The sequence below is a fragment of the Photinus pyralis genome, unplaced genomic scaffold, assembly GCF_008802855.1.
Source record: "Photinus pyralis isolate 1611_PpyrPB1 unplaced genomic scaffold, Ppyr1.3 Ppyr1.4_LG4, whole genome shotgun sequence".
NCBI classification, from domain to species: domain Eukaryota; kingdom Metazoa; phylum Arthropoda; class Insecta; order Coleoptera; family Lampyridae; genus Photinus; species Photinus pyralis.
Window position 1 is genome coordinate 20315200 of NW_022170511.1, and position 16550 is coordinate 20331749.

General features: G+C 37.2%; 2 protein-coding genes across 2 annotated transcripts; both read left to right on the forward strand.

Annotated features, from left to right (window-relative positions):
- The first annotated feature begins 1316 nt into the window (after window positions 1-1316).
- Window positions 1317-8794, forward strand: LOC116168141 (sortilin-related receptor-like). Its single transcript, XM_031483810.1, has 9 exons — window positions 1317-1569; window positions 1615-1892; window positions 1938-2285; window positions 2335-2845; window positions 2891-3108; window positions 3154-3429; window positions 6584-6800; window positions 6854-7113; window positions 7558-8794. The coding sequence occupies exons 1-9, from the start codon at window positions 1332-1334 to the stop codon at window positions 8287-8289; spliced, it is 3078 nt and encodes a 1025-aa protein (XP_031339670.1). The 5' UTR covers window positions 1317-1331; the 3' UTR covers window positions 8290-8794.
- Window positions 8795-10067: 1273 nt separating this feature from the next.
- LOC116168143 (galactosylgalactosylxylosylprotein 3-beta-glucuronosyltransferase I) lies at window positions 10068-13892 on the forward strand. Its single transcript, XM_031483812.1, has 4 exons — window positions 10068-10294; window positions 10347-10837; window positions 12763-12850; window positions 12898-13892. Exons 1-4 carry the CDS (start codon window positions 10165-10167, stop codon window positions 13173-13175), a joined length of 987 nt encoding a protein of 328 aa, XP_031339672.1. The 5' UTR covers window positions 10068-10164; the 3' UTR covers window positions 13176-13892.
- The last annotated feature ends 2658 nt before the right edge of the window (window positions 13893-16550 follow it).

The window sequence follows — 16550 nt, forward strand, 5'->3', positions numbered from 1 at the left end:
GGTTGGTTAGTGCTTCGTTTGTGCCGGTTTGTGCCGTAAAAAGTTTGCCAGCAAAACGTACCGTTTGGAAATTATTTCGATTTTTAGAGGTTCTGCTAATAGGCCAGTCATTGAGGATTTTTACCTGGAAATAACTTGGGAAGTACAGAAATTTTGTATGCTTGAGTGCGTAGAACTAAAATTCATAAAATGCACAATTCTAAACTTGCCGCCGGGGCCGCTTACTGGACCGATCTTACTGAAATGTTAACATTAGCATCGTTTACTAAAGGCAAATCGATCGATTATTTCAAACATATCAAAAGCTTCTTTCGCGCATGTGCAAAAGTAAATTTCTTATTTGTTGACCAATTTTTGTGAAATTTTAACGGTAAATCAAATTGAACATCCATGTAGTTAATTGCCAAATCGATTACATACTTCGCTCAATAAAAGGCGAAGCGATGTATGAGAAGTAAATCCAATGAAAAGAAAGTGCTGGGTCTCAACAGATGCTACCGTGCGGAAAAGTTAAGTTTTGATTTTTGATATTGATATTGAAATTGATTAAAGAACAACTTCAAATACTCATTTAAAAGCTTTAAACTGGAATCCAAACCGTAAGGTCTTTTTGACGGTGGATCATTATCTGAAATTTTTTTACTGTCATTTCTAATTCATAGTCTATCATGGAAAGCGTTTATTCTGACCATTCCATGCTATAGTAATTTATTTTAGAGATTTTAGTCCATAAAACAATAATAATGAATTATTTGGATAAAATATACGCCACTGGTTATTAAAAATTTCTGAATTTCTGCGTAAGGGCTAACTTTAGTGAAAATATGCTAACTACATTTTTTGTAGGAAATTTTCGTTTCTTTAATTTTGCTCACCACATATTTTCTCGTAAAATGCGCAGTTTTGGAGATATCGGCGGAAAACCGCTTTTGACGGCCATCTTGGTAAGATGGCGGCAAGTTTAGAATTGTGCATTTTATGAATTTTAGTTCTACGCACTCAAGCATACCAAATTTCTGTACTTCCCGAGTTATTTCCAGGTAAAAATCTTCAATGACTGGCCTCTTAGCAGAACCTCTAAAAATCGAAATAATTTCCAAACCTTATGTTTTGCTGGCAAACTTTTTACGGCACAAACCGGCACAAACGAAGCACTAACCAACCCACCTAGTCTCGACATTTGTGCCTTCAATGTTCTGCTAACTTCACGGACCACTTAAAATCTCTTTGGCCTGGTGTCCCATTGGTCAAATCATCTCCTTATCATACGTCTAAGGTGCGTCTGGTACGAAGCTCACCAAAATGCTTTTAACAAGTCCAAAATTGTGTTCATGCTTTTAACAGAACAGATCTCACGACACCTTTGTCTTTGCAGATGTGATTATGAAAGAGACTGCACAGACGGTTCTGACGAACTAAATTGCCCCAAACAAAACTGCAGCGCCACCCAATTCGCCTGTGGAAACGGTCGTTGCATCTCGGCCCGTTGGAAGTGCGACGGCGAGAACGACTGTCGCGACGGTTCGGATGAAAAAGATTGCGTCGGTCCTGATCCCACCACTTGCAAATGTAAGAGTGGCGAGTAAACGACCTCCACTAACGCGTTTATTTTAGCCGACGAGTTTCACTGTACCGGCGGCGGGGTTAGTTGCATACCCACCACCTGGCGTTGCGATTTAGAAAACGACTGTAAGGACGGCAGTGACGAGTTGAATTGCAGTAACAACACCTGTGCCGAATATCAGTTTGCGTGCGGCGCGCCGACTTACCGGTGCATTTATGCGTCATGGGTGTGCGATGGCGAACAAGATTGTCCCGACGGTATAGACGAGAAAAACTGTACAACAATTGATAAACCACCGATGGCCACTCCCAATCCGTTTTTACCTACAGTAGGTGTTACATTGAGTGGGTAGTTTGTAAGATGATGCTTTTAGAACGGCACTTCGTGTTTGGATTGGATGTTTATGTGTTCTAACCGTAAATGCATACCGTACTGGTGGAAATGTGATTCAGCAGATGATTGTGGTGATAACAGTGACGAAATTGGATGTCTAAATGTAGCCAAAACGACTTTGGCACCAGTTCCTACTACACCACATCCGATTTATCGCACGTGTTCTCACAATGAGTATCAGTGCACATCAGGAGAGTGTATTGAACTGTCATGGGTCTGTGACGGTTCTCGTGATTGTCCTCAAGGCGAAGAGGAAGAGAATTGTGATGGCATACGTCATTGTTCTGGAGATGAGTTTAAATGTCGCATGGATGGCACTTGTGTTCCGGTAATGCTCACTTTGACTCGAGTACCATTTTTTTAAAAATTTCTTGTAGCTTACTGATGTCTGCAATGGACACAAGGATTGCCCTGATGGTACAGATGAGTCAGCTTGTTCAACCGATCACAATGTACCCAGCGGCTCGGCAGGTCCCAGCTGCTCCGTCGGCTACTTTCCGTGTGACGACTTTATGTGCCATCCACTGGCGATGCTTTGCGATAATAAGATCGACTGCCGAGATGGGTTTGACGAAAAAAATTGCTCTTCCGTCACACGAGTTTATCAAGTGCTTCAAATGGGCGTTGACGAGCGAAGTATCAACGAAACAAGTCTATTGCTTTATTGGTGGATTCCTTTGCCGGATAAAGTAAAATTGGAATTCTTACCCAGCATTAGCAAGCAGGGATCCAACAAGTTTGATAATAAAACATGGACAGAGCATACCGAATACAGATTCATGAATTTGGAGCCCTTCACCAAGTATAATATGACCGTGTATGTAAAACTGAAGGACTCAAGTAATGTATTCCCACCTGCTAAGTATTTCATCGCTAACACCGGCGAAGGTAAAATGGCGACTCGTTGACGGTATTACTTAATTAAATTTTTAGGTGTACCTAGTGAACCTTGGAATGTAACGGTGGAGCAGCAAAATGGCTCTCACACTTTAATATCATGGAAGAAACCAATTACACCCAATGGAATAATTCAATATTACGAAATCTGCTGGTTCCCACCTGAACCACCAATCAAATTGAAGCTCAGCGATGACAGCACCGCCCATTTACTTCCCGCCGATTTTCCACCAGATCACAAATATTCATTCTACGTAAGTTAACCTCTTTATTGATCAATCTCCATTGGTTCTGTACAGGTGATCGCACACAACCGAGCGCACGAAAGCAATCACTCAGATATTAAGTCGATCATCTTCGATGGCGATTCTGATCTAAATGCCGTAATAAACCTCTCCGTAGTCTCGAAGACGACGAATAGTATAAGCTTATCGTGGCAATACGAGCGAGCCGTTGACGGATTTACTGTGAAAATTGAAGCGTTACATCCCTACCCTCAGCTACCTTCTAGGACTACCACAGCTAAAAATATCGTCATGGATAATTTGGCGCCAGGCGTTTACTATACTTTTAAGGTAAGTTTAAACACAGACAGCCAATGCTTTACTATGATTCGGCATACGAATCGTCTTATGAAAATATCATACAAACATTTGCTTTTCCATGATCCAGTGAATACAGAATAAAAATCTTCCGTAAGTCTCTCTTATGATATGGTCACTAGAATGGTATTATAGTCTGAGACGGATTGTGTTATTTTTGCCATTTTTATTTCAATTGGGAATCGCAGCACAAAATAAAATGAAGTTCAGAACATAATACAACACTGTTTCTATGGAAACTAATCTAAGAAAGATATTTATACGCTATTCATTTTAAGAAGGTGGCGGTAGAAAGCGTAGGGACAGTTTGCCTTCACTGTGATTGGTTAAAACACGAGTCAGTATTACCCTGAAAAATAAAAGTAACCAATTCTGTCTGTTAGAAGTTTCAATTACGAACTAAACTGTCGAACTGTCATTAGCTGTCAATTTCAAAGATCCTAGCGTGATATCGTTTGATTTATATTTTTCAAATTTTGTGCCGTTTTATATTTTTATTGTGTGTGTCGATCTTCAAACACAGCGCCATCTACTACCTTCTTATTCTTTTTTTTTTTATTCTTATCCCTCTCTTGTTTTTGGGCCCTCAACAGGCATGCGCCCAATTACAGAGTGACCCGCATAATGCTATTTAGAGGTGCCTCTGCAGAAGGTCTTAAGTTGGTCTATACTCCTCCGATATTTACCTCACGAATTAGGAAAACTGCAGGAAAACCTAATTCGGAGTAGCTGGTAGAATGCTCGGAACTGGTCTAAAGTAATTTCCATCTCCGCTACAGACCTCCGGATTTATAACCCAATGCTCTACCACTGAGCCATAAATCCGCCAATAATGCATGCAGTATAGTTCAAGAGGGTTTTTTGAGATTGGGAAGTCCAAAACAGCATGTATATTTCGTGAATTTTGAGTAAATATTCTAAATAGGTTGTTTCATAATCTAAAGCTCAATTTACATTATACTTTTTTCGTCTAGAAGCTTTGATTAGAACTTTTACTATATCCGACACTATACTAGAGATTTAAATTTACCCCTTTTTGGTGCATTGACTTTTTTTGTTTCAATGGCAGTGCTGCCAATTTCGGAAAACAAATCTCAATATTGTACATTGTGAAACAAACATGAATAACAAGCAAAAGAAGTTCATTTTTGCTATGTACATGTTCTTATATTTGAGGTTATGTTCAAGAGTATAATAATAAAGTTGTTGGCAGCACGGAATTTGTTCTAATTTGGTGCTAGTGCGCAAGTCACAAGTATGAAAGTTGAATAGAAAATGGGTGTGGACCGAGTTTCAAACCTAGTTTCTAGATTAGAAACTTGGACGGAATTTTTTGATTTACATTGTCAAAATTTTAACAAGTTCGTCTAGTACAAGTTCCAAGTTTCTAGACGAAAAAAGTATAATGTAAATTGAACTTAAAAAAAAAGCATTTAAGCGAAATTCCAATTTAGAAGTGGCAGCACGCCTAGAAACATCATTTAAAATTGATATATGCTCTTCAATTGTTTCTATATCATCTTAGTAGACTAAAATGCTATTATCCTCAATTTTCCACCAAAGATTTTATGGTCATACTGTTAGAACCATTGAAATAATTCAATGGTTGGAACAATTGAGGGGCATTGGTAAGCCCAAATGGCATTCGTAAAATTCGAATTGCTCAAGTGGTGTTATGAATGACATATACTTAATGGAATTTTCTGGATTCCATTTAGATTTCCGAAGTTAATATTTCAAATCTCGTCATCTTTAACACAAGCGGAATATTTTCTATTTTGATTTGAACACCAGTGAGTTCAATGGTTATTTCCGAATTGGATGATTTAATAAAATCCCCACCTAGCAACATGCCATGAGTCAAATTTTTATCGAGTGCCACACATAAACAAACTTCAAAAGGCAAATCAACATCTTACCTAAGATTTCTATTGGACTTGCATTAACCCCAGCAAGTGATTCAGTGATTGATTCTGAGGAATAACAAATTTGAGAAACAAAAGAGCTTTGAATACGACTTGAATATTAAGAATTCTGGTAATACCATGCTCTTAGGTGAGAGAAAGTAAAGAATGAAATATGCAAAGTTCTGAACTAATAACGTGAGTCGACTGAACAATGGTTAGTAGTTTGACAGGCAATTACTTTGTGGTCCATCGATCAACAATTGAAGCACGATCCCTTTTCAAGCTTGTGCTTCCTACATTCATGAGCGCCATGGTCAGGCTTGTAGCAGTTGAAGCAGCTGAAATTTGATTTACCTTTATGTGGCTCAGTTTTTGTAAAATTGGCAACTCGTACTGGAAATGGAAGCAAAATGTGGAGCAGCCTTAGATTTGACCCCCCCCCCCATAAATTTCCATTTGCATTTTAATTCCTTGAGGCTTGTGGCCTCGTACAAGGTCATCTTGTTGAAAGCTGGATCTGGTATTCCATCCACAATGTAATGGATAAGGTCTGTCGCCGCCTTTTCCTTCATACTATTATTATTATTAAGCCAACGATCTATTTGTACTAATTTGAAACATACGCAGTGAGATTTCTTGGTACAAATTGCGTTGAGATCAGGCAGACCCAAATTGTTCCTTCTCTCCAGTCGTAATTACGTCGAATCCCGTAATATTGCGTAAGCGGCCACGATTTCCTCTGGAATTTTCGCCACCATTGGTACTAAACATTTGTTAAATGCTTTTAGGACCTTGGCCTTCTTAATGTTGTCGCCCAAAATGTCACCCAGTGTCTCTATTCAAACTGATACTTCTCGATGCGTAACGTTATAACGTAAATGTTTGGGTAAAATGGCTACCAGCCGGCGCGGCGCGTCAGGAAAATTAAAATTTACATACCTATCTATCGCCAACATGATCTACTTACTTTTGACTTAGGCAAATTACATGCCGAAATGTATTGTCCTATCTTCTTATGGGCTATCCGGCTATATAAGTATGAAGTGCAGTATAGTGATAACACTTAAGACCGGATTTTCGTCTTTTGTCATGGAAACAAAACATAGAGTTTATCTATTAGATAAATTTAATTGACACAAGGGAAATTAGCCCTTAGTTACTGATCAATTTTAAAATTGTGAATTACATTCCATAATTTCACTGTATGTCTCTTCTTTAAGGTAAAGGCATTTAGAAAATCGTTTCAAGGAATTCCCAGCAGCATAGCCGCTCGAACTAGCGGCGACCCATTGCCGGTAATTCATAAATTAGAAGCTCTGGTAGATAAAAGTGTCGGAACCTCTGTAAAACTGACCTGGGAAAGACCGAAGGATAGTCGGAAGGTTGCTTGGGTGTACGGTGTCTACTACGGATTGAATGAGGAGGAAACACTACAAAGTAAATCTTTTGACTAATTAAATCGTGTAAAGCATTTCACTGTAATTTTTTAGAATCTCGTTTAAATACTACCGACACAACAGTAACGGTTACACATTTGGGGGCTTGTGAGACTTACATATTTTCTGTGGGAATCGTCGGACCATCTGGAGTAGGAAATATATCGAGTGATTCTCCCACGGTCATGACGTCGTTAAATAAACGAGCCGCCCCCAAGAGACTTACAGTTACTCAACATCCTTCTGATCACCTTAAGATGCAAGTGTCATGGTCCGCATCGTGCCCTACGTTCGCAGAACCAGTCGGATATATTGTAAGTAACAGCACATATTCTATTTCTATTTAATTCCCGGTGTACTAAAAGCTTCTTCTAATACAAATAACCAATTTCGTAGAAGAAGGATGTGTATCCATTACCCTTAGTTTGTAACATTTTTGATAAATCCTTTCTAAATCTTAATAGGACCAAAACGTAAAGTTTGACACATTAGCATATTTGTACATTTGAAAATGACAAAATTGATTCACGTCACTTTAAAAACATTGGTCTTGTAAGCAAATGTAAAACCTAACCTACAAAATGGTTATAAATGTTTCATGTTTCGTGAATTTTATTAAAAGAAAACCCATCGGTTTCCGTTTCAATTTCATAAAGAATTCGTTCTTAAATTTTTGCAAAATAAGGTGCTTATCGTTATCTATCACCCTAGCTTTACTGTACCTTTCAAAAACTTCACACTTATCAAACTTATTTCAGATTACGATACTAGACAAATTGACCAACGAAGTTGTAAACCATAACAAATTAGAATCGAAGGACATCGAGTTAAGTTCAACCTTTAGGGTCACATACGGCGGAGTTTACGACATTAAAGTTTCTACGTCTATAGTAGGCGCGATTTACACCCATCCCGTTACTTACTACGCTCCACCCATACCGCCGCCTCGCGGATTAAGGGTGTTTTTGGAACGCAACGGCAGTTACATCTTGAACTGGCAGGAAAGGGAAATACCGTCCGAAATCGGCTCGCATAAATATGAGATATTCGTGTCGAAAGGGGACATGTTGAATACGAGTAGCGCCTCAAAGTTTGTGGTACTGAAGCCGCCTTTCTTATTCGAAAATGACGACGCGCCGTCTATGTACACATTTGGTGTGCAAATAGTATCCGAACGCGGTTACCGATCTTTGCTATCCGAGTGGCCCGCCGCGAATTACGCACAGACGCAGTCATCTCTCGAGTTGATTGGTAAAAGTAATATGACCGCGATTTTGGTTCCCGCCTGTATTTTACTAGTAGCGCTAGGGGGCGCACTTGCCTTTTTAATTATTAGAAATCGCAGATTGCAAAATAGTTTCACTCGATTTGCTAATTCGCATTACGATACCAGATCGGGAGCAGCTACATTCGATGATAACGGTTTAGAGGAAGATGAAAGTCCACAAATTAGGGGATTTTCGGATGACGAACCTCTTGTTATAGCGTAATTTTAATTTATTACAGTAACTAACGGTAAATGTTACCTGTTTGTTGCGGCGTTAAAAAAAGATTTTGTAATTAAAAATGTCCAGTTTTAATATATTACTACTATGAGAAGCAGAGTTTCTAAAATTCCTTGCGTGTATGCCAATTTGCTAATAAAACTAGTCGTAGTTTGTTATAATGTTATCTCGTCTGAGAACTTTGTTTCGATTTGATTTATTTTATGATCACTGATTATTGTGCACGTGTGAATTTCTTTGTATATACGTTTCATTTTTTGTTGTAATTAATTTATAGTTCACTATATTTTATTTAGATTTACGTAGTTAGCAAAAAATGTGATGATTCAGGTAAGAGATTTGTTTTAAGGACTGCATTGAGTGAGTATTACTTCTTGCGGGAACGAAAATCCCCGAGATTAGTTTAAGGTTAATAAATGATTAATCCTAAGATTATTTTTATTATTGTCAAAGAATAGTTTTACTTTCGTATAATTATATAATGAGTATTTTTGAATCATCATTCGATAGCACTGATTTGTTTTAAGTCAAATTTCTGTGATAACCACTTCGCACTACAACGGTGTGATTTTACCAATTTAACTTGGAATTTGACTGTATTTATACCATTGTGAATGTGTACCTTATTTCAATATATAATTATATCTTATATGACGTTTTTATTTTACCTATGTTACAACCACTTAAAAAAGTAACGACTTCAATACCTAAAAAACCTCTCGAAAAACACTTACGCAAGGGTGCCTGTCAATTCAGTTGTATGTCAAAATGAATCAGAATTTGACAACATGCTCTCTAAGATTGTGTAATCGCTACAAACTGTGTTGAGTAGAAATGTGTACAAGAGTAAATCAAAAATAAACTACACTTTTACCGTAACACGTTATGGACGTTATTGCAGTAGAATCAGGTAAGATGTGCACACAGTGACTTTGGAAGTACTGCCTTCAATTTGCCCATGCGCCAATATTTGATTGATGCCTATCCATTACCCTTTCCACAGTTTTGGATACGTTAGTATCTGATATTTATATTTAAAAAAAATATTGTAGGCTCGCATTTGATTTCCTTTCTACTCTAATTAAATGAATTGGTGCCTCGGTAAATAGAGGGAGCTGTTTAATTCCTGCTCCCTCCGAGAAAAATTCAACAAGATGGGATTTGTTAGGGAGATGTAGAAGTGCATGAGACACATGTCTAAAAAATTTTTTCTTTGACATACTCTGAGGCAGCTAATCCGGCAATGAAGGCAAGACCAAACTTTGCAGTAGTCAATCGTATTCAATTCTGAAGATGGTCAAGGTCACAGAGGGAATATAAACGAGAAGCGGCAGTGGCTTTAAAGGCTTTCCTGACAAATCCTTTGCTTCTTCCGTTTATTCTTACACATTAGGGCATATAGTAAAAGGGATTCTTCAAGGTGCGCTTCATCTGGTGAACGCGCTCAATGCTTACGTTCACCAGACGCTCTCCGCTAGCCATAGACATATGAATATGTATCATATGTTCATGCTGATAGCACTGTCAAGGTGTAAATATCACCGTACGTCCGACTTGGGTGGTATGTACACCAGTGCTACCAAACAGCAACTCGCGCCAGAATCGCTTCGTCTCGTGAACGAACCCATTGTGAGCGAAAAAGGCTTTTCGCCGCGCCGCGCGTAAGTGGGCGACTGCCTTTATGATGAAGCTGGCGCCGGTTTTTAAACAAATCGCGCATGCTCCTTGAGTTATGTTTATGACATCTGACAGTTAGCGTAAGAATCTGACAGCTGACAGCACTAAACATTAAACAAAATTGTCCTTCAAGTTATGTGACAATAATAAGTTCATTTGAAATTTTTTTTTCTAGCAGTATTAATGAAAATTGTCCCGGGAAGTCATATGGAATGTCCAAGCAATTTTGACATGAAAGTTAGAAGATGGGTGGTGTATTTTTTGGCAATTTCAATATTATTTATTCTATGGAAACTGACCATTATCCAAACAGGTGAGATCACCCTTAAATTCACACCCATGATTCTGTAGCCAGGTACTTGCAGACGTGGAAAAATTACAATTCTTGAAGGACACTTTGTACTTAAACAAGGAGCAATTGCAATTGTCCCACCAGCAATTAATCCTAATCGAGCATTTATATCAAGCGAAGTTAGGTAAAGAGCAGCCGATGATTTATGCCATCACGCCGACGTACTCGAGGTACGTTCAAAAAGCCGAACTGACACGAATATCGCAGACTTTAGCGTTAGTTCCGAACGTTCATTGGATACTCGTCGAAGATTCGGATGAGAAGACGGATTTGGTACGGAACTTGGTCGCGGACTCGAATCTTTTGGTAACACACCTAAGTATTAAGACGCCAGTTTACGAAAAGCTGGGGGATGAAGATCCGAGATGGTTGAAACATAGAGGTGTCGAGCAGCGAAATCTGGCGCTCAAGTGGTTAAGGGAAAATTTACAGCATGGAAAGGATAAAGGAGTTGTGTATTTTATGGATGATGATAATACGTATAGTGTGAAATTGTTTAAAGAGGTAGGTATTTGATTTTCTGCAGGGTTGCCATATTTAAGTCGTCGTTTAACGAAAATTTGCAATATTTGTTTTGGTTAAAAAGTTAACAAAGACGATTTTTTACCCGTTCTTGGATGTAAATTATGATTTTATTTGTTTATGCTTATTTGAAAATGTTCCTTCGGGTAAACTTTATCACTCGTAAATGAACGGCTGTTACATTCGGCTAAAACTACAGTCCAACCACAAAGTTAAGCTGGCTAGTAACTATAACTTTATTGTCACCACTTTCATTTTACTTACATGCTTTTTAACGACGCGATCAAAATTTAGCTGGATTCTGTGTTTTCACAAAATACTTACACTTTACTATGACTGAACTCGCACGAAAGAATTTTGCGTGGAGGCTCATGACTTTTTTCACAACTGTAATTTCTTGTACAAAAAAGGGCACGCGCCTGCTTTTATACTTCGCTAAGAATTCAATTACAGCGCACTTAAAACGGTTCGCGAATATCAACTTATAATGAATCTTTAACGGTAGAAAAAATACGCGATTGCTCACAAATTCATTTGGCCCTCTAACTCACTCGCTCTCCCACTTCTTTCGCTATTTGAATATCGCCCAATAGAAATACCGAAACGGGCCTCTTCCTTTTTGAACGACTAGCGTACACTCATGATCGACTGGTAAACATGCCTTTTTGTTACCTACGTGATCGGCTTTAAACAAAACGGACCGAAACTTGTAGGTCCCAGAGATCGTGGTAATCGCGCTCGCTTTCCGCAATACGATTTTTGTTATCGCCAGACATACTTTCGTTCACGTTCGTTATGGAGCGGTACATGTGTACATTTTCGTATATAAGTAACCATCGTGAACTTTTTTATGATTTCAAATAACTCGCCAATTGCGATAGAACGCGCCAAACGTACCCACCTGCGAAACATCCGCATGTCCTTCTCAGCACCAGAACACGTACGTTAATTAAATTTGGTCTGATAATAAAACTTATTACAAACGACCAGATGTAACCTTACTACTAACTAAAACACTAAAACACTGAGACAAATTCAAATAAAACGAACCAACTCTGTCCTTATTTCGTAAATAATCCCCCATATTTACTTAATATCATGAAATATTTCTCATATACGGGATGTTCCGTTTGTCCCGTCCCGTCATGTTCTGTGTTTAGACCGAAATAACGTCCACATGACGTTGTTTACACAACAATATGTTTACTAACCACACACATTTCCTAGCTGCAGAAGGATTATTTACTTTATAGCAATGGTCACAAGAGTTACAGCATTTCATGTTGGCATTTTTTAAGCAACACTCTGTATATCTTAATGTCAATTTTTTAAAATTACATTGATGTATCACAACCTATATTTTTTTAGATTTTATAGCCGTTAAGCAAAAATACAAACCATATTTTTTACGGTTTTTAGATAGTAGGCCAATTCTCTTTTGTTTATTCATGGTAGACGATACCAATCAATAAAAATGACTCTTGTATAGCTTGTGAATGCTGTAATTTTTTCTATTACAAACACATGAGCGGGAATTGAGTAGAACACCACACTCGAGCGGTCTCACAGGCTTGTTTCGAACGACAATTGAACCAAATAGGTATAATGAATACTTTAGCGTCACCAAGGACGATATTTGCATCTCAAAAATACATCAAAATGATGAATTGTGAAGCTTTTCTTTGTTTAACTGACAATCTTTGTTTAATTAAAAAAAATCTTCCATTGCACATTCAGTGTCCATCAATCTCCCCCCCCCATCTCGATTGTTGATCTGGTGGTCTTTAATAAGGATCAAATTGATTACCCAAAAATCATGTTCACTATACGAGCACCAGGGGCGTTTTTAAAAATTAATAAAAAAATTTACAGTGTCGCAGAAAGTTAGATTTCACTTCTAATTTTAGATTGCAAAAGTGAAGAAAGTTGGCGTATGGCCTGTTGGATTAGTTGGAGGACTAAACGCTGAAACCTTAATATTGGATCCCAACACAGGTAAGCTCGAATGTAATCCGTTTCGTACAATAAATCGAGCCATTTAGGAAAAGTTACCGGATATCGAAGTGGATGGAAGGCGGATAGGAAATTTGCAATAGATATGGCAGGCTTTGCCATCAATTTAGATTTAATATTAGCTAAATCGCAAGCGGCATTTTCATATAGAATGGAAAAGGGCTTTCAAGAGAGCGAGTTTTTGAGCTACTTCACCACAAAGGAGGAGCTGGAACCTCTGGCCGACAACTGTACAAAAGTGTACGTTTGGCATACGAGAACTGAGAAGCCGAATGTAAAAGGGGTTGTGCCGGGATTGGAGGTTTAGCTTTACACTATGGTTCCTAATTTGAACTTCCCCACCAATGACGCTTTATTTTTGTTTGTATGTCATAATTTATTCATTTGGTTTTTTAAATGTAATAATTACCTACTTTACTTACTACCATTGTCCCAAGATGTGCACCAATATGGCAGCTGGTTCAACCATGTATCTCATGGAATTTATGAAAAATTTTGATAATCCAAGACAAATAATGAGCATTTAATGTCACCCATGTTGATGCTCATCTGGGTTTTTCCATGTTTTTATATGCAGTGGAGCGGATTTTTCAGGTTCTGTATTGATGATGATGATGGTAAGTGATAGTGTTTAAAATTAATTTTAAATATTTAAATATCTTGTGAATTTTTCTCATTGGAAACTCGAATTCTCTATATCTCACTGTAACAATTCCATATTATTAATTATTGCTTTTCCTTTCCCATATTTATACAGGGTATGTTATAACATGCATTTGCGGTGCATTTAGATAAATGTAGTATACATATACTTTTTTAAACCTCTATGAAAAACTGCACCCAAACGTGGGGTTATAGTGGTAAGAAAAAGTAGCATTTTTTTAAGTGATTGTTTGTTTTTTGTCGGCGCCATGATGTCAAATCATTACCATCTAACAAAAATTCGTTGATTTTACATTAACGATTTTTCCAATTTTATTTATAATCTTAACTCAGCGGACTATGTAGTCTAGTGGCTCGGGAACTAGATAACAAACTGAGAGGACTCGGGTTTGATTCCAGACCATCTTTCACGCTTTCTCATTCGTGAGGTCCACTCAATCTCTGGAACTGAGTATTATTACTGTTAGTTTTTGAACCCCCTGTATTTATTTATAGTCAAAACACAGCTTACTTAAAGGGAAACCTTTTCTAAAAGGAACCCCAATTAAATATTCTCTGATATAGAAAAAAATTGACAGTTATGATTTGGACTGCAAACATAATTTTGACAAAAAAATGACAATACAGTGCTTAGATAAGATAGCAGACTTTTTCTACCCGCTTTAGTAATCTGGCACAGGCGAAAAATTGGGGTGCCGGATTTCCGAGCGGTTACTGTACCTATGTCAAAAATGGCTAAAATTGATATAGAACAATATACATGAAATGTATATAGAATTTTAAGTAGAATTTAAGGATGAAATAGTATGCAGGGTGTTAATAAAATATGATTCGTATCTGTGACCATTGAGAAAAGAAATAAAAATCCATATTCAGTAGTTGGCTAAATGAATGTATACTTTTGCAAATAATATCTTGTTTTTATTAATTTTGACAGTTGGTATTGAAATTTTTATCTTGTGTTTGCTTATGTTTACAAAATAAAGGTTTAAAGGAACCTACCTTTATATGAACCTTTAGCTATAAAAGAAGCCAACGAATTAGTTCCTTCCGCATTTACAACATATTTAGGAACACCCTGTATATAGTGTTCGATTTAAAATAAGCAGGTTGGCATCAACTTCTGGTATAACCGGAAGTCTCGCCAATTTGAAAACATTCCCCAAATTTGGAATATGGAAATGGATCGCTTCTATGGTACAGTCGACTTTTTGCACCGCCCCAGTGTTATGGTTTCTAATATTTCAGTTCGTGATTATGCACAGGAATCCGCTGTGTTCATATTAAATTTGTCCAAATTTATGAACTAGGTTGTCTTTAAATTCCTTGCCATTTGCCATTGTATACAAGATTTTATTTTTTGCACAATGCGTTATCCATGACGTTATCCAAGTTTGAGAAACTTGCTTTTAACTAGCCATTATTGTTAGCGATCCGAACCACAATGAGTTGAATGTCAGTTTGTTATTGGAAAAGCGGATCTTCGTCTTGAAAATGTTCCTTTGCATATACAGGGTGGTGACTTGCGTAACGCATCATAGGGATTTCAATGTAGAATTCATAACATGCGATATTGGCTCCCCAAATTATTTTAGAGCAAAAATGTATTAAGGTCTTTTGTAGAAAAAAATTTTTTACGTCAATCAACCGCATTACTTTTCAATTTTTTGTATAATAAGGATGGAAAATTGAAAAAATAAAACCCGCATCTTTTTCAATCATCTGTGATGCCATGGAATTTTCTAAAACAAAAAGATATCAATTAGCAGCAGTTCGAAATGGATTTTATCATCGACTTGGTTACTGTCTTGCAGTGAATGGTGACTTATTCGAACATTTATTGTAAATTGTTATAATAGGAAACCGTTTTTAGTAATTTGGTATTTCTTTATGTTGAATTCGCTGTTCTAAATATAATACTTTTTGATAGAATTTGATTTGTTTTATAGCTGACGTTCCATGGCATGACGGATATTGGCGTAGTTTTTGTATTATAAAGTTCCATGGCATCACAGATTATTGCAAAGGTGCGGGTTTTATTTTTCCAATTTTCCGTCTTTATTATGCAAAAAATTGAAAAGCAATGCGGTTGATTGGCGTAAAAAATGTGTTTCTACAAAAAACCTTAATACATTTGTGCTCTAAAATAATTTGGGGAGCCAATAATCCTGAACGCAAATGACCTCGACTGGGGGACCCTAGCAGCCAATACAAAACTTGCATTTCGGTTTTTTAAATTAGCTCAAATGGTATGAACGCAACTTTTAGGTACGAAGAGATCGCGGCAACCGCACTCGCTTTCGCTAATACGCGTCTTGTTATCGCCAGACTTAGTTTAGTTCAAGTTCACTATAAAGCGGTATGTGTTTAACAAAATACAAATTCAAAACTAAATTTTTTAAATGGCAAAGCGGCCACATCGTGTTTATAGTGCATTTTAATAAAGATAGTCGCCTTAAAAGGATAGCCATTCTCATTAGGCCCCTTCAAATTAAATGTTTGTTGGCACGCCTTCATTGCAGAATATTCGCCTTCACCAACATTTTCAATATATATTCCCAGCTATCACAAACCGAAGAAGTCCAAGCATCAGACGTAGAGCTAGAGGACGCTGGGAAGCCTAAACCGTCAACTTCTAAGATTTGGGATGAATTTGACACTTCAGTAGCAAATTTTGTGACCGCTAAAAACCCAAAAGTTTCTAGTATAATTGAAGTTGACAAATCTTTGCTAGAACTGAAAATCCTTTGTTCTCAGATTGATTTAATTAGTAGTAAAAACATTTTTTATATTATGAGATTGAGGAGAAAGTATTATTGAAATAAAGTATAATACCTATCTGTTGTTTGAATTAGAAACAAATAATAACTTTAATTTTTAGAGAAATTTTCTTCTTTTTATTAATATTTCCATATATCATTACATCAACAGGAGGTGATTATGGGGACTACCTATATCAAATTTTACTTTTAAGAATACCTATACCTATACGTTATTACCTAATATTTACAATGTGAAA

Bases quoted from the DNA above. Each gene is read 5' to 3' on its own strand.
- LOC116168143 (XM_031483812.1), top strand. From the start codon at position 10,165: ATGAAAATTGTCCCGGGAAGTCATATGGAATGTCCAAGCAATTTTGAC. The intron at 10,295-10,346 runs GTGAGATCACCC...AGGTACTTGCAG, and splicing joins ACTGACCATTATCCAAACAG to ACGTGGAAAAATTACAATTC. The intron at 10,838-12,762 runs GTAGGTATTTGA...TTCTAATTTTAG, and splicing joins GTGTGAAATTGTTTAAAGAG to ATTGCAAAAGTGAAGAAAGT.
- LOC116168141 (XM_031483810.1), top strand. From the start codon at position 1,332: ATGCTTTTAACAGAACAGATCTCACGACACCTTTGTCTTTGCAGATGT. The intron at 2,286-2,334 runs GTAATGCTCACT...AATTTCTTGTAG, and splicing joins TGGATGGCACTTGTGTTCCG to CTTACTGATGTCTGCAATGG. The intron at 7,114-7,557 runs GTAAGTAACAGC...AACTTATTTCAG, and splicing joins CAGAACCAGTCGGATATATT to ATTACGATACTAGACAAATT.